The sequence below is a fragment of the Sminthopsis crassicaudata genome, chromosome 3 (genome assembly GCF_048593235.1).
Source record: "Sminthopsis crassicaudata isolate SCR6 chromosome 3, ASM4859323v1, whole genome shotgun sequence".
In the NCBI taxonomy this organism is placed as follows: Eukaryota; Metazoa; Chordata; class Mammalia; order Dasyuromorphia; family Dasyuridae; genus Sminthopsis; species Sminthopsis crassicaudata.
In genome coordinates, this window is record NC_133619.1 from 382,596,939 (window position 1) to 382,618,588 (window position 21,650).

At 32.0% G+C, this 21,650-nt stretch overlaps 1 protein-coding gene across 3 annotated transcripts in view; it reads right to left on the bottom strand.

The window, feature by feature from the left end:
* Nucleotides 1-21,650, bottom strand: part of LRP1B (LDL receptor related protein 1B) — a 2,473,587-nt gene that overhangs the window by 996,412 nt on the left and 1,455,525 nt on the right. For all 3 annotated transcript variants that reach the window (XM_074301983.1, XM_074301982.1, XM_074301981.1), the window contains 4 exons: nucleotides 20,872-21,094; nucleotides 17,436-17,607; nucleotides 15,134-15,277; nucleotides 10,695-10,931 (listed from right to left, as the gene is read on the bottom strand). In XM_074301983.1, the coding sequence (XP_074158084.1) occupies nucleotides 10,695-10,931; nucleotides 15,134-15,277; nucleotides 17,436-17,607; nucleotides 20,872-21,094 (776 nt within the window). The remainder of the gene's footprint in view (nucleotides 1-10,694; nucleotides 10,932-15,133; nucleotides 15,278-17,435; nucleotides 17,608-20,871; nucleotides 21,095-21,650) is intronic.

The window sequence follows — 21,650 nt, forward strand, 5'->3', positions numbered from 1 at the left end:
TTTTAAAGTAATATTACTATCAAATGAGGCCATTCTGACCTTATACTAAAGATACACAAGATTGTTTTCAAAGTGAGTAGTCACTATTTGAAGTCATGAAAACTTGGGTTTAAATACTCAATGTATGGTCCCCAAATGTGTTACCTTGAGCAGGTCACTTAACTTTTGTGAATGTCACTCTCCTGCCTTATAAAATAGATAAAATACCACTTCTAGTACCTAACTCACAGGATCATTGTGAGACTCAACTAATAAAGCTTCACAAATCTGATATAATCTATCAGACATAATTGTCATTCACCGTTGCCTTGTTTCTTCTATAATATTTTCTTGCTTGCTTAATATTGAGATTTATCTACTGATGGAATATCTTTTTTACCTACTTTTTGTCTAATCTTTCAGTTTAGAACTAAGATATTTTTATTTCATGAATGTTCTCTCTTGCTAATTTTCTTTAATAATCAATACTTGGAAGCTTCATTACCTTAGGATCTAAGAATCCACATTTTTGTCTTATAGAAGACCAAAATTCTACCTTCCTTCTCTCTTTACTAATATACTTGGTCAAGCATCAAGGAAAAACTCATATCATCTTCTGGAATTCCAACTGGGAAATCCGTAATGAACCTGAATATAGTGCTCCAAAAAAAGAAGGATCCAACCTATGAAGAATTAATTATATTCTAGGTACTTGTAAGGCCTTTCTGGAAACAAATAATTGGTTCTAAAAATTGTCCTTTCTCCTAGCAGCATAATCAATCTTCCTGATTTTTGTATTGGCCAAACAAGTTTGCTGATAAACTGTTCATGATCAAATTTCTCTCAGGGATTGCTGCAGCCTACAGGTTTTTTATTTATTTATTCTTTTAAGTTCTATATTGACTGGCAACAGTGGAGTGACAATGGAGAAAGCCTAACACTTTTTTTTCTTCTATTTTTATTGATATGTTTATTTTTATTTGTAAAAAGAAAGAAAATAGTTTAGCTAAACTCATAAACATATCAATTGAGTCCAACTTAAAGTTTGATGTTCAATACTTACAGAAACCCACTTCTGCAAAAGAAGAGAGACACATTTTCATACCTTGTCTTTAAAACCAAGCTTTGTGTTAATACTTAAAGAATAAAGGATGTAATTATGTTACATTATGACATTTGCATTAAAGGGTGATGTTAAACCTTGATGATATTGTCATCTAATAATCAAATTCCACCTGCCATTGCAAATTGATCCATGCCAAACTTCAAAGTCTATTTATCAAATAGGAAAATTGCTAATTCAAAAAATATATATTTCTGGAACATTTAAAATACTAATAGATGTATAAAATTTAAAGGATGAGAAAAAAGCCAATAGACTGGGAGAAGAAGAAAGGGAGAAATATAATGGGGGTAAATTATCTCTGGTAAAAGAAGTAGGAAATTCTTTTACAATGAAGGAAAAGATTTGGGAGGCTTAGTGGGCAGTGCTTAGACCTTACTCTCTTTGAAATTAGATAAGAAAGGGAATCACATGCATACTTAATTGGGTATAGAAGCCTATTTTATCCTACAAGGAAGGAGGTGAAGAAAAGGATTAGAGAAGGGGAGGATGATTTAAAAAAAAAAAAAAAAAAGACAGCTTGCGGGAGGCTGTACATAAAAACAAAACACTTTTTTAATGGTAATGGGATGAACTCACTCATAAAACAGAAGCAGATAACAGAATGGATTGAAAACCTAAATCCTAAAGTACACTGATTACAAAAAGCACAGAACCACAATAGGATAAAAGTAAAGGGATAGAAAAGAATCTACTATGCTTCACCTAAGTAAAACAAACAAACAACAACAAAATCAAAAAAACAAAATCAACAAAGGTTGTAATCTCGACCTCAAGAAAAAGCAACAATTGAGATAATTAAGGATTGAAGGAAACTATATCTTGCTAAAGAGATAACATAGAAACTGAAGTAATAACAAAAATAAACAGATACACCAAATTGTATGGTATCCAAATTTTTAAATGAAAAATTAAATGAGGATGAAATAGATAGTTATGAAGCCACCTAAACTTGCCTCTTTAAAAACTAGATAAATGGAACAAAAAAGTAAAACATTTATTAAATAAATAAAATATTAGAAAAATTTTATACACATCATATATATATGATAGAAATATATATATATATATATGTATATCTTATGTGTATGTGTGTATATACACACACACATATATTTTAGTATAAATCTACTAAACTTAAACCAGTTCACCTCTACTTCTAATCAAGACATTGAAATTATTGGGAAGATATACTAGTTTAAAAAAAAAAAAAAAAGAAAAAGAAAGAAATTTCAACATTCAGCCATCAGCTTCTCTGAAAACCCTCTTATAGATCATAAAAGTGAAAAAAAACAGACAGAGTTGATCTGCTAGCTAAAAGACCATTTGTCTTCATTCCAAATGGCACATCCAATCCTGGGTCAAGGGAGGGTGAGGAGATATAGAGAGGGTAGAAGGGTGAATGTCAATTTTCAAAAGACCTTGAAGTTGAGTTCTTCCTAGGGAATTCCCTACAGAAGTTTGATGGATGGATAGGGCTACACTTCTACAATGACAACCTAGCAGTCAGCCATGCTAGTTTTTTTTAAAACTTTATATACTACCACCCAGTACTTTTGGTGGCCAAAGGTAGAAAAAAAATGACTGCTGACAATTCTAGGCCAATATCCTTTATATCCAGGTGAAGGACCCTTGAAGAAGCCATATCTCTGCCAGATCACCTAAAATCATCATGTAAGCTATGGGGGTTTTAGCTATGACTCTGGATTCATCAAAGGGATATACCAATCTATAGTATTTAACTGTGGCCAAAAAGAATGATTCCTTCTTCCTTGCTTGAATATCTCCCCTCCCCAACATAAACCAAGACTTCTACCTTCTCTTGAATGAAATGCTTTGGTTGTATAGTTGTTTTCTCACACATTAACACCAAGGTCCCTAGTTTATCTTTTATTTTTGAATTGTAAAAAAATGCAGCTACACAATTAAAGGTTTACTTTTCCATGGTGTGTTACTCACCCTGATTATCATTCTTAGACCACTACATAGAAAACATACTTTGAATCTTTGAATCTGAGGTCATTACATTGAGTTCATGAAATTAAAAAAAAAAGTTTTTGAAAATTATTTCAAACCAATTAGTTTCTTTTGTAATTTTTTTGTACTTTTTTATGCCTTTGAGAACATTAATTTGAAAAGGAATTTATAGGCTTCACCAGAATGCCAGAAAAACCATCACACACACAAACAAAGATTAAGAACTTCTGCTTTAAAAAAAAAACTACACCCATTAAAATAACAGAAATGAAGTACTCCAATACTTAATTTATTACAATAATGATGCAGCTAAGTGGCTCTGTGGGTAATATGTCACACCTGGAAAAAGATACACTAGTTCAAAACTTGCCTCATACATTTACTAGCTTTATGCTGGGCAAATCATTTAATTTTGCCTCAGCTTACTCACCTATAAAATGAGGTAGAAAATGAAATGACAAACCACTTTGGTAGTTGTAAAAAGAAATCGCTAGTTGGGCTTATGAAGAATTCGATATATTGAATAAGAACAACAAATTATAATATGCAATTCACTATCTAAAACATACTCTTTTATATGAAGTCAAGACAACCAGCATTTCCTAAGCTCCTAAAATGTGCCAGGCACTGTGCAAAAATTTGGGACACAAAAGTAAAAACAATCCCTGTCAAGAAGCTCATAATCTATGGGGAAGACAACATGCAAACAATTATAGACAATTTACAGAATAAAAAGGAGAGTATATGAAAGATTTTATAAGGATAGAATCAATAAGACCTAGCATATGGGGATGGGGTAGAGTGAAAGGATTTGATCACTCTTTTCTCTATTTCATGTACCTAAAGTTCAAAAACACTTGAAGGAGTTAGAGGGATCCCATAATAACTTGAAATATAACTACTAAGAAACCAGAGGATATAAGAGAAATCAGGTGTATCTCCTGAGGTGTCCTTACATGCAGAAAATAGGCTTAGGTAAGCCTTATCTTCCTAAAAACTATTTATCAAAAAGTCTTCCCAGAAACTGGTAGAAATTCAGTAGCTCCTTACTATGTTGTTGATTAGCTTCATAGCTTAATAGCTAGAATTTCCCTGTTTATTATTTGTCAATCTGATAATCCAGAAATTCTTATGATGAACCCACTGTGATCAGAGTTTCATAGAATACTTACCTGGTAGAGACACATAGAATGGGAGAGCCTTTAGGACTTAAAACTACAGAATAACAAAGATATACTTCTAAGAAGAGAACATCACACAGTATTATAGAATATCATAATAATTTATATTTATATTGATTTACAAGATTTGTCAGGTTATTTCCTCAAATTATTTGTATAGTACATACATAAATTCCAAGTGTCTGAATCCAGATTTTAATTTTAGTCTCAATTCTAAATCCAGTGTCCTTTCTACTACAAGTAGAAAGATTCTACCAATGTTATCCTACAGATCCATGGCCTTAACTTTCTGAGAAGTGTAATAGAGATGGTAATTGTATCAATGCATACCCACGATGGAATAGATGCAGTAGATCAATCTCCACAAAACAAAACTATCTTTGACATATACTTGATAAAAAGAACAACAATAATGACTTTATCATTCATTGATGACTTTTTTCTAACCACTAACTACCAGCTCCAAGTATATTCTATTTTGTTAATTTTATTTAATCTATGATATTTAAGATTGTAAAGCAGATTTTAATCATCAATAACAATATTTATCTTAAATATTCATTTTTTTTCCTGGAACATAATTCCTCTAACTTCTAAGTCAGGATTTCTTAACCTTGAGCACCATTCCCACTTAATATTGTATTATAAATGTTAGCTTTGGCAATAAGAGAAAAAAGAGATTAAAGGAATTAGAGTAGATAATGATGAAATCAAATTGTCACTCTTTGCAGATGACATGATTGTACACATAGGAAATCCTAGAAAATCAACTAAAAAACTGCTAGAAACAATTCATAACTTTAACAAAGTTATAGGATACAAAATAAATCAACATAAATCATCAGTATTTTTATATGTTATCATCAAAGTTCAGCAGCAAGTGATACAAAGAAAAATTCCATTTTAAATAACTATAGATAATATAAAATATTTGGGAGTCAACCTGCCAAGGCAAAGTCAAGAACTGTATAAAAACAATTACAAACAAAACATTTTCCACACAAATAAAGTCACGTGCTCATGGATAGGACAAGCTAATAAAATAAAAATGACAATGCTACCTAAATTAATCTATTTATTCAGTGTGATACCACTCAAACTCCCCAAAAATTATTTTACAGAGCTAAAAAAAAAATAAGAAAGAAGAAAAGATCAAGAAATTAAAGGGAATTAATGTAAAAAATTGCAAGTGAAAGTGGCCTAACTGTATCAGACCTAAAAATATATTATAAAGTAGGGGTCATCAAAACCATTTGGTATTGGCTAAGAAATAGAGGAATAGGTTAGGTTCACAAGACATAATATCAATGACTATAGTAATCTAGTGTTTGATAAACTCAAACAGCTTCTGGAATAAGAACTCACTATTTGACAAAAATTGTTAGGAATATTGGAAATTAGTGTGGCAGAAATTGGGCATTGACCCACACCTAATACCTTATACTCAGGTAAAGTTAAAATGGGTTCCTGATTTAGATATAGTGATACCATATAGAAGAACAAAGGGTAGTCCACCTCTCAGATCTGTGGAGAAGGAAGGAATTTGTGGCCAGAAATGAATTAGAGTATATTGTGGAATGTAAAATGCATAATTTTAGTTAGATTAAATTGAAAAGGTTTGGAACAAACAAAACCAGTGCAGACAAGATTAGAAAGGAAGCAATAAACTGAGAAAAAGCTTTACATCAAAGGGTTCTGATAAAGGCCTCATTCAAAAAATAGAGAGAGAGCTGATTCAAATTTATAAGAACTGAAGCTATTCTCCAATTGATAAATGATCAAAGGATATGAAAAGACAATTTTCAGATGAAGATTTAAAATAATTTATAGTCATATGAGAAAATGCTCTAGATCACTATTGATCAGAGAAATGCAAGTAAAGACAACTCCAAAATATCAATGTACACTTGTCAGATTGGCTAAGAGGATAAGAAAAGATAATGATGAATGCTGGAAGGGATGTGGGAAAATTGGGACATTAATACATTGTTAGTAGAGTTGTACACTGATTCATACAATCTGTAGAGCAATTTGGAATTATGTCCAAAGAACTAATAAACTATGCATACCCTTTGAACCAGCAGTGTCTCTACTGGTACTGTATCCCCAAAAGATCATAAAAATGGGGAAAGCACTCACATGTGCAAAAATGTTTGTAACAGCCCTTTTTGCAGTGGCAAGAAATTGGAAATCAAGTAGAATCCCACCAGTTGGAGAATGGCTGAATAATTATGGTATATGAATGTTATGGAATATTATTGTTCTGTAAAAAATTTTAGTGGGATGATTTCAGAGAGGCCTGGAAAATGAACTGATGATAAATGAAGTGAGTAGAAACAGAAGATCATTGTAACAGCAAGGTTATATGGTGATCAATTGTGATGGATATGGTTATTTACAATAACAAGGTGATTTCAGGAAAGTTCCACTAGTGTTGTGATAAAGAGAGCCATCTACACTCAGAGAGAGGGTGAGGACTGTGGGGACTGAGTATGGATCACATTAAAGTATTTTCACTTTTTTGTTGTTGTTTGCTTGTATTTTATTTTCTGCCTCTTTTTTTTTTTTTCTCTGACTTTTCTTGTACAGCATGATAATTGTAATACGGATAGAAGAATTGCATATGTTTGACATATTGGATTACTTGCTGTCTAGGAGAAAGGGTGGGAGGAAAGGAAGTAAAAAAAAAACATTTGCAATCCATGGTTTTGCAAGAGTGAATGTTGAAAATTACATATGAATATGTATTAAAAATAAAAAGCGTTAATAAAAAAAGAAAGAATTTAGTCTTATAAGTTTGAATTCAGATTGGGGGAAAATGATTAGGTTCTTTTCATTTCTAGGAAATTTTTTGAAGCTGAAGAAGAATAGCAAAATTCTAGTCAAGCTAGAGCTTTAAGTGATCAGGCTCTAGGACAAGTACGTTCATTGCTCACAGTTAAGAAGTGCTGATTGGGATGGGAGGCACAAGTCTGTATCTAATTGATGAGGATAATTCATTAAAAAAAGTGGGATGATGAAGAAAGCATTAAATTCTAGGGGATAGGGAAGAACCAAGAAAGAAGAGTTAAGTAAAGTTGGAATAAAGTTCAGGATGTCATGAACATGTTGAAGGTCACTATTAAATGTGGAAAGGTAGTCAAGGTACAAAGTAACCACAGGATGGCAAAGTGCCTGTGACCAATTTTATATTTAAGGGAAACCCATTTGCCAGCAGGGAGTGTATGGTTTTCATACCCAACCCCCATGTTCTAAAGAACAAGCAGCACAGTATGTTTGTGTCCTGATACTAGTCAGAACTGGAAATGCTTGATCTTAACCACGAAAAATTGTCATTCATCACAGTCAAATGTCTATTCAGATGTTTTTGTTTCTATCTTAATTGAGATCGCCGATTTCCTTATAGGTGAGAAAAGCAATAGAAAATCTGTTCTAGTTGGCAATTAGAATAAAAAGGCATTAAAATGTCCCCTGCTAAAGGGACAGTAAGAGGTTGAATGTATTTTAGGTATGAAAATCTGCAAATGCTTTCACAACCTTCAAACTAACGCCTCAACCCTATCCAGATATGCTTGACAGCCAGATGGCTATTAAAATGCATCTATCTTGCCTGGTTGGGAAACATGGCACCATTCATTTTACTGATAACATACCACTGTAGTCAAAGTTATGATAATTAGGTGAAACATGAAGACAGAGTTTAGAAGCTGTCACAATTTGATTGGGGAGGGGGAAGGGAAGGTCTACTGGAACTATAATGTATATAAAATATTTGGGTTTAATTTAACCTCTTACAAAGAGTAGATAGAATTTTAGAAGTCATAACAGCTCATACTTTTATGAGACTTAAAGAGGTTAAGTGATTTGTCCAAGGCAAGGTAGCTAGTGGAGGTATTGAACCCAGTTCTTCCAGATTTGTGTATTGAGGATCCTGCCTGCCCTCACTGCATTCTAATATTTCTCTGTCTTCACCTTATATCCAATTTGATGAGTGTCTCTCTGAACTGATTCTTGGACAGTAGATCTCATGAAAATCTGAGAGGCTGTAACTCCTAAATCTTGAATTCTTAATGACAAGCTCTTCCCTTGTTCTCTACCATATCTTCAGCAAAAGCATGTCTTTGATCATATTATAAGTATTACTGTTTCCCATTACTGCTATATTTGCCTTTACTTGATATCTAAGTCCATTATCACTGTTATAGCTTCATTTTCCAATGATCGTATAATTTAATGATACTCCTTTTGCTCTTATTGAATCCCCCATTTCATTGAAATTTAATCTTTCCTGCCATGATAGAACCCAAATCTTGTCTTGGGAAGTCCTTTCTGCTTTTTCTTTTCTGATTTTTGAATCATCATACTAGTTTATCTCAGCTATTCTTTCAAGATAAAAGTCTTTTCACAAATATTTTTTAATCAACATGTTAACATTCTTTACAATACAAATAATTTAAACACTCCCATTTCCAAGCATTCAACTGACACCTGATTTCCTCATTTTTCATAGTAAATGAACTAATATCCTGCCTTACTGATCATCATCCAATTCCTCTTCTATTTTCAAGTCTCAGAAAATGATGGTTCTTTCCTTGCCTTCACCTGTGTTCTTGATTACCCAATTTCTGTCTCCTCTGTGACCTTGCTTCCTTCGTTATTCATTTTCAGCTATTCCAAATCCAGAGTAAAACAATGTAAAAGGAAGAGTTTAAGCTGAATTATCTTTAAGAGTCCTCCAACTCTAAATCTGAGATCCTATGGTAAAATGAAAACCATATCACAACATAGCAGCTCCCTTAATTTACCATTTATTCTTCCACATCTTTACCATTAAAGTCAATTACATGTAATCTACTTTTATCACCCAAATCCCAGTAAAACTTGTCTCTTGAAGAGGACTACTGATTTCTTGCCAAGTCCTACAGCCTTTCCTCATACTTTTTAATTAGTATTTTAGCATTATATACTACTGATGACTTATTCCTTTTTGTGCTCTGTACTTTCTTGGCATCTGCAACATCATCCTCTCATTCTTCTTCTCATAATGCAATAGCTGCTCTTTTTCTGTCTCCTTTAACTGTTCTGGTTGTTACTGCTGATGTTCTACTGCCTTGATGTTTTCTCCAGAGCTTTGCTTTTTCTTGTTTCTTTATACTCATTTATTTTTAGCAATCTCATTCAATTCCACTGTATTATGACTATTATACATAAGTCTTCATTATTTAGTTATGACCTATTGTAAAGTTCTGATCGTCTCTCTGTTGTAATCCTTCTGTGGGATAATGCAAGGGCTTCTGGGAAGAAGTACTCCAACCAATGAGCTTGCTCCTCTTATAATCTGAGCCAGAGAACTATCAAGTCAACCTGAGTTCTCACCTTGTAATTGTCCAGACAACCTGAATTCTCACCTTGTCATTGTCCAGACAACCTGAGTTCTCACCTAGTAATCCTAACAACCTATCTCTAGATATTTCCAACTGACTGATAACTATCTCCACAAAAATATATCACTGGCATTGAAAACTCAACATATGTATAACTGAACTCAGCAACTTTTCATCATTCATTTATTCATTTCTGTTGATAGTTATCACTGTTTTATGAGAACCTCTGGACAGAAAAAAGTTATTTGTTTTACATTTACCTTTACCCATTCTTTATTCCCTTTAATCCAGTAAATTTCCAAATTTGTTAATGTCATCTTTCTTATACATTAGTTTCTGATTTTCCATTCTCAAGGCCACCTCTCTAATAAAGGTTTTAAATAATTATTATTTTTCTCCCTCCAGTCTCTTTTTTTCTTTCCATATACTCCTGTGAGATCAGTAACATTAATGCACATGATCATGACAGTTCTCTATTTTAAAGCCTTCAACAACTCCCCAGTGCCAATAAATCAAATGATAACTTATATTAATGAAATTTTCTTAAGGTTTTTACATTTCTGACAACAACCTTGTGAGATAGTGCAAAGGTAATGACAATATTAACTAGTATTTATTTGGATCATTGAGGTTTGCAAAAACCTTTACATGTAGTTAACTGATTTTACTTTATTTCCTTCAGCTTGTAGATAAATAAATGGAAAATTGAGCAACACTCAATATCTTGCTCTGGTTCACACCAGTAATGAGGGTCAAGGCCAGATTTTTGACAGAAATCCACCAACTTTTTCTATATAATATTTTAAAATATATATCTTATCATACAATGGTATAACTAATATGCTGTGGAAAATTGTAGACATTTTAAAATAAAAATTAAATAAAAACTAGAGAAATTAAATGAGTGAGGAAAACAAAAACCATTCAGATATTTTTCAAAGCACCAAGTAGGCTTGAATGGTAGGTAAAATTGTTTCTGATGTAAGTTGTATTTATTCTTTCAGGAAAACCTCTGACTGTAGCTACAGTTGATGTACTCAGTATGCCTACCGTCTTTCAGGATGGTTTCACGATCTGTCCCATCTATTTTTTGCCGACCAATTAGGAAGCTTGTGGTGTCAGCAAAATAGATATAATTGGCTTCAGCATGAAAATCTAGAGCACGTGGATTGACCAGATTTTCTATGGGGATCATGTATTCGTCAGCAATTTTGGTATTCAAGTCCATTCCCCGAACAATTCCTGGGCGTCCTTTCCCATAAAAGAGAAACAACTCATTCTTCGGTCCTGTTGAAGAAAGATTACAGACATAAACAACTGGTGCTGCCTAATCTTCTTTACACTGCATAATGGCACTGTTTAATTAACTGGCACAATTAGTGGGGTTTAAAAAAATTCAATACCAAAAACTAAACTCTAAAATATGCCAAATGTATCTCAGTGTAAGAAGGCTGCTAATTGTATTACTTTAATTAAAATAAAAATTACATCTGTGAATAGGTTATATCTAGTTAATTATTCTTTTGTCTGTAACTGTCTGTTTTGAAAACATGACAGATCACTGGATAACATGAGAAATGGACATTTACAAAAACATCCTGTGCATTCAATTTTACAACTCATTAGAATCTATCTATAGCTTTCTTTGGATACTGACTATGGTATTTGTAACATCTGACAACGTTGGAAACTTCAGAAAATTCAAATCATGCCAGGGAAGATTTTTCATCTACTGACAGTTAGAATAAACAAAAGTAATCACTTATTATCACTTCCTCATACATGGATATAATTAAGTGTCCAAACATAATTTGAACTTCCAAGATCCCAAATCTAAATGCCAATAACACTTTGTATTTCTTTTTATTTCTTAATTTGGATCCCAAAAGCTATTTCTAACCTCTGGAAGACTTGGAAGCCAACTACAACTATTACAAAGACAATCACAAAAAGCAAGAAAAATGTTATTTACATCCTTATTTTTAAGGATGATAAATTAAGATTCCTTTCCCTACATAATAAATATTTCTGTGGTGAATTCAAAAAAATTTTAAAAAAAAGAGAATACAAAAATTTGCCTGAATCCTTAAGTGTCTTAGCCTAGATTTAGTTATCAGAGGAAATGCCCAGTGATTTTTTAACCTATAGGTGAGGAAAACTATCATCATAATGTATTTGAAAATCAAGAATATTAAGTGATTCACTTGAATTTGGTTAAACTGAGATTCTTATCTATCTGTGTCTCTCACAAAAAAAAAAAAATTGTCAGGAAGTAAATGTTAAGTCATTTCTTTCAGGAAACTATCAGTATTGCTTAACTACAGTTAAGAGAAGGGAAAAATTGTGATTTAAGAACCTGCCAGATAAATAAACTGAAAGAGAAACTAAAGAATTCAAAAAGTTTACCCTGCTTCTCCAAAAATAAGGTATTACAATACTCAAAAGAGCAGAGTAATGAAATTAATTATCTTAGCCATTTTTCAGTCAATATTCTCTTTAACCTAACTCTGAAGTCATCATTATTTTGGAATCTGATCAAGATGATACATTTGCAATTGCCAATACTTATCCAGAGGTCCTATCCACAATAGACTTGAACACAATTAAAAACTAGAAAGTAAGGAAAATTGGTCTCTGCATATTTAATAGAAAGATAGCAAAGACTGTACATAATCAAAACCTTATAATATTGCATATGGAGTATTCCCTTTGGCCCTCATTCTGAGCATGTTTACTCTCACTTTAGAAAGAATTCTAACAATCTTAATTGTCTAGTTTTCCCCCCTTAATCCAAAGATATTGGAAGCAGCAAATTAGAGACAGGAGTATCAACAGAAGCTAAAAGTGACAACTTAATCTGATAACAGTGGGGAAAAAAAGTAAAACATGTAGCAGTCTGGGGCCACTGAGAATAAAAGCAAACCATCCCATCCAACTTAATAGGCCCTGAAAACATCATTACCGAAAAATACAATTGGATCATGTTCATATTGATGAAGCAGAGTCTCAAAGAAAAAGGTTAAATTATGTTCAGTATATTCTGTTTAATCAGGCAGGAATGTGTGTGATGCATTTTAGAACATTATTAATGATTTTAAAAGCTACATGGTTAAAATTAAAATATTTTAGAATCATAGTTTATCAGAGGATCTTGCTCACATTGTGATAAACAATTCAATTCAATAAACTTAATTAATACCTACTATGTACAAAGTGTTTTGTTTGGTTCTGAAGACATAAAGACAAAAAAAAAAAAAGCTTCCTTCAAGGAGTTTGTATTCTAAATGATATTAATAGCTTTATCTTATTAAAAGCTTGGGGACCAGGAAAATAGGGAATGAGATCATAATCTAGAGATTATAATCTTTCTTAAATAAATGTTTATTAAACTGAATTTCCTGCACCTAGAATTTTTGTTATTGAGATACTTTTTTATGAACCCATTTGGGGTTTTTCTTGTGAAGACACTGGAATGGTTTGCCATTTCCTTTTCAAGCTTATTTTATGAATGAGAAAATTAATGCAAAGAGTGTTAAATGACTTGCCTAGAATACAGCTCATAAATGTCTGAGGACAGAATTGAATTCAAGAAGAAAAGTATTCCTCCTCAAGCCTTACTGGGTATTTTATCCCCTATATGACCTTGCTTACCTGGGATGCTCACTCCTCAAATCCATCCTTTGTCTTATCCTTGACAGATTCTTAATTTTCTAAGGTAGAGAGATAATATACCCTTATAGATCATTCTTATAAAATAAAAGAGGAAGCGACTTGTGTGATGTCATTGGCTAATAAATAGGAAAGTTAGAATTATAACCCAGAAGTTAACCATAGTGTTCATTTCATTGCACTCCAAATGCAAACTTAAAGAGATAATATTAGGTTACCTAGAAACTTCCCTTAATTTACATCCCAATTTTGAAAGGAAATTAATTTAGACATTGCAAATCTTTATAATTAGAACTATCTACAGGTTGCATGGGTTGCTTCAGGAGGCTTCCTCTCTCATTGGAGGTTTCAAATAGAACAGATGACTGAAAGTAGAAATTCTTTTTAAAATATCCATTGAACTAGGTGAGGATTAAGGTTATTTCCGAGTCTAAAATTCAGTGATTCTGTAAAATGTTAAGAGTTTTTACTGTCAATTTTAATAGCATTATGCTATACCCGTAGGATGAAGCTCATGGTATTATAAATGAATCTCTACCATGAGATTGTATGCTCTTAAGGTATCATGGGCTGTATTTTGCAAACTTTTTTGTATTCCCAGTGTTTATTCCCAGTGTTTAGCACAATATCTGTTGTACAGTAGGCATTTAATAAATGTTTTTTTTTTAATTACTTGGATTATTGACTGAATAAAAATTAAAGCTAATTAACAAATCAATTCAGACTACAGAAGAATGTAGATAATTAATATTATCTAATATAACCCATAATTTTACAAATGAGAAAAGTGAAACCTAGAGAGGATAAACAATTTGTCCAAGGTCATAAATATAGTATGAATCTGTCTATCTATCTAGTATTAGACAGAGCTGGGATTCAAGCTAAATTCTTGTGAATACAAATCCAATATTCTTTCCTAAACAGTATTATTAGAGTTCCCTAGATCAATGATTACTGAATTGAATTGAATTCCTCAAATTAGAAATTCTACCCTATAATTTCCATTTACAGACTTCCTCTCCATTCCTCTAATGACATTTCCTTCATGAAGTTTTCTCTGATCTTCACCCTCTCCATCTATACCCCATTCTATCTCACAAAACACTTGGGAGTGATGCCTTTTTAAAATATTTCATAGTACTTTATGTTCATTTTATGTATGAATAATTCTGATGTTTATCATATTATCATAAATATTTTATCTTTTAATACTAGATTACAAACTTCCTGAGAAAAGAAACCATATTTTACTTTAATTTTTATCTTCTCCTATGTTTACCACATTTGTGGGTACAGAGTAAACAGTTAATAATAATAATGATTATATGAATGAATCTTTAAAAAAATATTTAACCAGAGATTCATGACTTCATGATTAATTATCTCCAGTGATGTACTGTTGATCTAAAAGTGAGAGGGACTTTAGAACTCATCTTTTCCAATATCTTTATTAGAAAAACTTAAGGAAATTGAGGCTGAGAGGTTAAGAGATTGTGTCCAAAGTTACACAGGGTTTTTGTAAATAGCAGGGTCATTATTTGAATTCAAGTTGCATAACTCCAAGTTTAGTATCTTTCCCAATGAACCACACCCTTATGCTGCTTCTTTTTTTTTTTTTTTTTTTTCCTGATTGCATCATTACAAGAAGACAAATGACATTTTGTGATGGAAAAGAAAGGTGCATATTTTTACCAGGCAATTTTTACCTGATGAGGGCTCATGTTTTTTTACTGTTATGGATGATGAAGATACTAATTAGTACTCAAAATCCTATTCTGAAATTCTAGCTGCTGGCAAAGTTTTTGATTTTAAGAACATACTTTTGCATGACCTGCCATCACTTCCCAAGTTGAAGCCCGTCCTGCAACGACAAGTCCGTGTTTTGTAGTTGCTGCTGAGCAGACAGATGTGCGAGCATCCCCCTGGCATTCCATATGGATCTACTTCACATGCATGGCTTCTGACTACAACAAATGAAAAACAGCATGCTTGAAATCCTCTCAAAACAAGATAATCATGTGCATTAGCGTGTTGAAGACTTTACAATGTAAAAAAAAAAAAAAAAAAAAAAAAAAAAAAAGAAGAAGAAGAAGTGAATCCTAGCAAAATCCTGTACATTAGAATATACTGTGAAACATTCAGATTTGACAGACATGGAAAACAATATGGAGGAAGAAGGGCAATTTAACTTTAATTTTTTAACTTCACATTTCTAAAATAATTTTGAGAATAATAACAACAGCTAACATATATTTAGCACTTTAAAGCTTGCAAAGTGCTTTATATGTTATCTTTTTTGATCCTCAAAACATTCTCATGAGGCATATGGTATTATTATCTCCATCTAACAGATGATGAAACTGTGTCTAGAAATTATATCATACATTTATCATACAGCTACTGAATGTCTGAAGCAAGATATGAATTCTGGTCTTTCTCATTCTAATTATTATTAGAATTAATCTAATTAATTCTTATTCATTCTATCTCTCAGTGGCCTCTAGAACTGGATGATTGAGATTAATTCAAATTGAATTAATTTGCACATTTATGCATACAGTAAATAGGTTATAATGGTATTGAAGGATAATTTTACAAGATATTTATTTTGTGGGATGTTTTCATGAAAACGTTCTTTCAAAAAGATGAAGATGTCATTTGGATTGTGAATATTTGCATTACGACAACAACTTTGTGAAGTAGGCAAACAGGAATGATAAAAGAAAGAAACACCTGTTTTTGAAAATCTGTCTATAAGAGGACATCTACCGGGAGTCAGGGTATCATACTAGAAGAAGCAGTAACAATGAACTGGGTGTTTTCTTGTCTTTTCCTCTCTTATTACCGAGTACCAAATTGAAATTCAGGCTTTCTAAAGTTGACATCTAATGTGATCAATAAAATTCTATATCCATTATGAAAAAAAAAAATTTAATACTATAGTACTTTTATAAAAAGACTGTGGAGTGGTTAGAAAGTGGAGCAGAGGGATGATAATGGGGGTCCAGCAAAGAAGGGACAAAAATGGGGAATTAATGAAGAAGAAAAGAGCAAAAGTAGATTTTTTTTAAAAAAGGGGAAGAATGGTTAAAGAAAAGAAAAGATATGGAAAGAATAGGGTAAATAATGAATTACATCCTGAAGGCTAAATTTGTTATTACTATCATTGTTTATTTTTCATCAGCAGCTGTTTTGAATTATAATTGGTAATTGACAATTTAAAACCACTTTTTTTTTTTCAAATTATGATTGATATTTCCCATCTCCCACATCCCTAGGGTTGACAGCTGACTGACCTTCAGACATGTCCTTTTAGTGCTGTCATTTCCCTTTTCCTAGAATAGAATCAGTCTCAATCTGCCTTCTCAACTTTGTTATATGATATAAAGGACTCTAACCTTGAAATAAAAGTGAAAATTAGTAAGCTCTCAACTGTGTGTGTGTGTGTTTGTTTGAACTTAAGGTTGTACTTCTTCAATAATTTTTAATTTGCAACATTTAAAAAAAATCTACTAACACCTTTGGGTAATGGTAATTGTATGTTTGCCTTTTCTATATTTGAATTCTAAATGATATTGCTGAATAAATATCACTAGGACACATTAAGTATTAGCTAGCTTGTGTTTTCATGAATGCTTAGAAAATAGAAACATGCTATCTTCAAATTATATTAATTTCTCAAAGCTTGTTTAGAATACTGGGAATGAAAAGTTAGAAGAGTCCAATTCTACTCAGATTGCCCAGAAACAGATCTTGTAATGACACCCACCTTTCTTTAGCCTCTGTGCCTCAAAAAATTATTCAATTAGAGCCTCTCAGCACCCATGTTTCCTGTCTATATACATCATGATTGGGAATTCCCTCCTAACTCTAAATCTAGCCATCACCTTATTTCTGTGCCTATAGGAAAGAATGACCAGATCCTGAAAGATTTGTCATTTAGAATTATGACAGGACCTCTATACCATTTTGTCAAATAGACAAATACACCTTTGCCATTACAGCCAAGAGGATTTATTACTTAGCTTACTTTAGACTTATACAAAAGTGGTAGAAGTGTAGCTCCAGTTTATTTCACAAATATTAAGGCTACAAAGAGGATCAAGATGAAATGAATCTTACCTGTTGACTGTATTCTTTTTTGATAAATACGGATTGCTCGTGCATTTTGCTTTTTAATTAATGTATGCACATCAGTGCCATTAAATCTGTTTATCCGGATGATGTTGAAATTATCTAAGTTGGTTGCATATAAGTAATTTTCAAATACAGTAATACCATAAAGATGTCTGACCTAGAAAGAGAGGTAAAACACTGTGAATTTTGATGATGATTTCCCCCCCAATAATTCTTATCTCTTACCAGAGGACAGTTAAAATTCTATAGTGCTTCTCCTGCAATATCAAAACAAAGTGAGGAAAGCCTCTAAATGTTGAATATATCCTCTGCAGTAAAGGTATAGCAGGAAATGGACAATAATTTTATAGAATGGGAAGGTATGATTAAATTGCCATTTGAATCACTGAATGGAATTTCTAAATCTAGAAGATCAGAGTATCTGAATTTTCCATTTGAAGAAATCCAGTTTTTATGTATTTCTTCTGTTTAAGATTAATTTCAACAAAAACAACTAAATGAGGGACTTAAATTTTGCCCTAGAAATGGCAATATAAAAAAGTCATACTTAGGGCAAGCTTGTCAACAAATATATGAAGAGTACTTTCATTCATGTTTCATGAAGAAACAACGTTACAATGAGTTATTTGTTTTTGAAGGGAAAGTGACATTGACGCACAATATTTTCCAAATATGAAAGAATGAATCAATAATACATGACTTAAAATGCAACCAGATATTTGCCAATTACAATCTTTTGTTTAGAATAGGTTAATTGAAGTTCTAGGAAATAGCATTTGCTTCCCTCTGTCTTCTCATTGCAAAATAACAAGAATCTAAGTCCTCCAAAATAAATAGCCCATCCATATCTAAATATTATAGTTTGAATAATTCTGGTAATAAAGTGAAAAATAAGCCTGAAGGTAAACACATATTTGCAATAAATGGAAGGGGAAATACCAACACTTTACCAGAAATTGTATTATTTTACAAGATTTTTTAAATAATAGAGAACTAAATTCCCCTCTATTTTTTTAAAAATAAAAACAATGCATTTTTGCATAGCAGCAGAAACAATTCCACTTTCATGTATAGAGGGACTGCAGGGTCTTACAAAGCCATAGAGAACAAGAAGAATGATTCTCCCCTCATACCATTATATGACAAGTTGCAAAATGTGAAGTTATCACTCCCATGTATTTGTTTAATGCATGTATTCATCATTAAAGTGGGATATGATCCTGGAAATGTTGAGGTTGGGACTAGTCATTATGTTACTAAGACAACTCTGACCCATGTGCAGTAGTAGACATTAAATTTCATTTTCTTAACTAGCACATTTAATTAAATATCTAAAAGTATACTCAAGATAAGTGAAGATAACACATTGGGTTAGGTATCAAGGTTTGTCACAAAGAAAAAAAATAACAAGTATTAATTGATAGTCATGGAATGTTGAATTTGTAGTTGAACCAGAATCACTCAAGGAGAATATATTTCCTTTTTATATGGGACATATTTTTATTCTTTCTTGAACTCATATGTGTTCTACTAAAGTGTGAGTATAAGGTCATGAAACTGATGGCTTGAGAATGATCCCATGACTTTATAGTCACACTTCATATAAAGAAAATATAAATGTCATTATGTATCATCATCAGCTAAGTTCTAGTATTACAAATATTTATGGAAAAAGAAGAATCCTTCTTTTAAAAATGTCCTAGCAGTAAATTATATGAATGTCGTTCTCTTAGTAACTACCTTAACAGAACATTAATTTATAAGACTTGTTCAATGCTCTTTTTTTTTTTGTGAAGAGAGTTTCATTTTATCCTTTTCTATATTTTAGCTTGATTCAAACATAAATGACTCCAAGAACACATGGATTACTAATATATATGTATATATATATAGGAGAATATGGGAAAGAATAGGAGTGAATAAGCATTTATGTAATGTAATGCCAATACTAAATGCTTTGAACAAATATTATCACATTCGATCTTCACAAGAGCCTTGCAAGGTAGATGCTGTCATTTACCCTTGTTTTGCAGTTGAGGAATGGAGATAAACAGAAGTCAGAAGTTTAAGTGGTTTTCTCAGGATAACACAGTTTGTAAGTGTCCTTGAATTCAAGTCTTCCTTATTCCAGGCTCAGCACTTTATCTCCTGTGAAACTAGCTGCCTCTATTTATTCTTGAACTTTTCTGACATTGAGTTTCCAGGGAAAATCAAGGTTAGGCCACATTATTATGTGGAAATGAGATAAGAATGAGAGTTGAGGATTGGATGAGATATTTTTTTTACACTCAAAAAATCCAAAAAATCTGCAGTTTATTCATCCATATAGAGGAAAACAGTATTGACTATATATCTGTAAAGCATAGAATCCTATAACTTCAAATATTATTTTTTTTCAGTATAACTTTAAATGCATAAAATAAACACATAGGATTTAAAGGATATAATTTATATTGAAATAATTTTTATATATGTTCACATATGTGTTAACAAAGGTATATTTACATATACACTCACATAAGAATCCCTGATCTAGAGTAGATTTATCCATTAGGGAGGAATTATAATAGATATTTAAGGAATCCCAAACCATCCCAAAGCATCATAAAAATGTCAGTCCTCTCTAACCATAGTAAAACATTCAAGGAATGAACATAAGACTTTGCAAAAAGGTCACTAGAAATGAGGCCAGAATTTTCTGTGAGGATTCTCAAATATGCTTGCTTTGCTTTATGACAGCCTGCAGAGATTTGAAACACACTAAAATATGAAGAAAATATCTCATTTTATAATATTAGGACAATTGGTGATTGGAAATACTGAGTTTGACAATGCTATAGTGAGTAAAGAGGTTCATTTCTTCTTAGAGATCTACCCTTGGTGATTAGGAAGATAATGTATATGAACTTATAATTCAACAGGAAAAAGAAAGATCCCAAAGGATCTTTTGACCTCAGAGACTTTCACATGGTTTTCATGCTCCATATTCAGAGTTTTTGAATAGAAGTGAAGACCAAATTTAATCCAACCTATTAAAATAATAAATATATTTTTATGAGCAAGAGATTGCCTTTGTTAGCGAAATATCCTGATACCACATGGGACAGCTGATAGTTCAGCTCCTGAAGAATGAACTACTTAAATTAGTTTTTAGTAAGTAGGTCATAACATTTTTTCCCTTCAAATACCTGTAGTTCTTTTTATTGCATTTGGGGGGTTGGGAGAGACAAATCTAATACATATAAGAAGCAATATAAAAAATAAAAATTCTTTTCAATAGTAAATGTACAGGAATTTTTATCACCCACTTCTCTTTGACCAAAGAATAAATTTGTATCATTACACATGTTGGTTATAGTCATATAATGAAATCATTCCCTTTTATTGCACTAACACTGCATCCAATAAATAGTATACTTACTTGTATGCCTTGGATTATAGTATGTCTGTTTTTCCCTTGGTAGTCCACTACTTCAACATAGTCCAAATAAAGATCTACCCAGTAAACCAATTTGCTGACCAGGTCCAGTGCCAGAGCAGCTGGCTGCTCTGTCTTTGAATCGACTATCCTTGTCCTGTTCATCCCATCCATGTCACATCTCTCCACTTTGGCAACATTCCCATAGTCAGTAAAGAAAAGTTTTCTGTTGAAAGAAAACTGAATGTTAAAGAAGGGAAAACACATCCAATGGAGCCATCTGTAAAAATAAAATTAAAAAAAAATTAAATAAAGTCCCACAGAACTTTTGGTTTTAATTCATTGCAGTGGATACATCTGGTAGCTTCTATAATCATTTCCATAAAATAGCACACATAGAGAGAAATCTGCTAATAAATATTGCTGGGCATGAGGGAGCAGGTTAACTAACAACTATAAAATAGTCTCCCAAATAAATGATTATGTGGGGTTTGTTTCAGTATTTAAAAAATATTTCTTTAAATTATGTATGAGTGGTACACATATACCACTAGGGACCACAAAGGGCTGATTAGACATTGACTTTGGATACTGACACATTCTCCATACCAGGGCATATGAGCTGCTCAGCTTTGTATTCAATCTGCTTTTTAAAATTGCACAGCAATGTTTATTTCATATTAAAGCTATTAGAGTTCTTTTTTATGTATATCTCAATGTTGCCATGAATGGTAGAAAACAGCAAACCTGGAATGGAATTAAACAGATGGAAAAGCAAATGT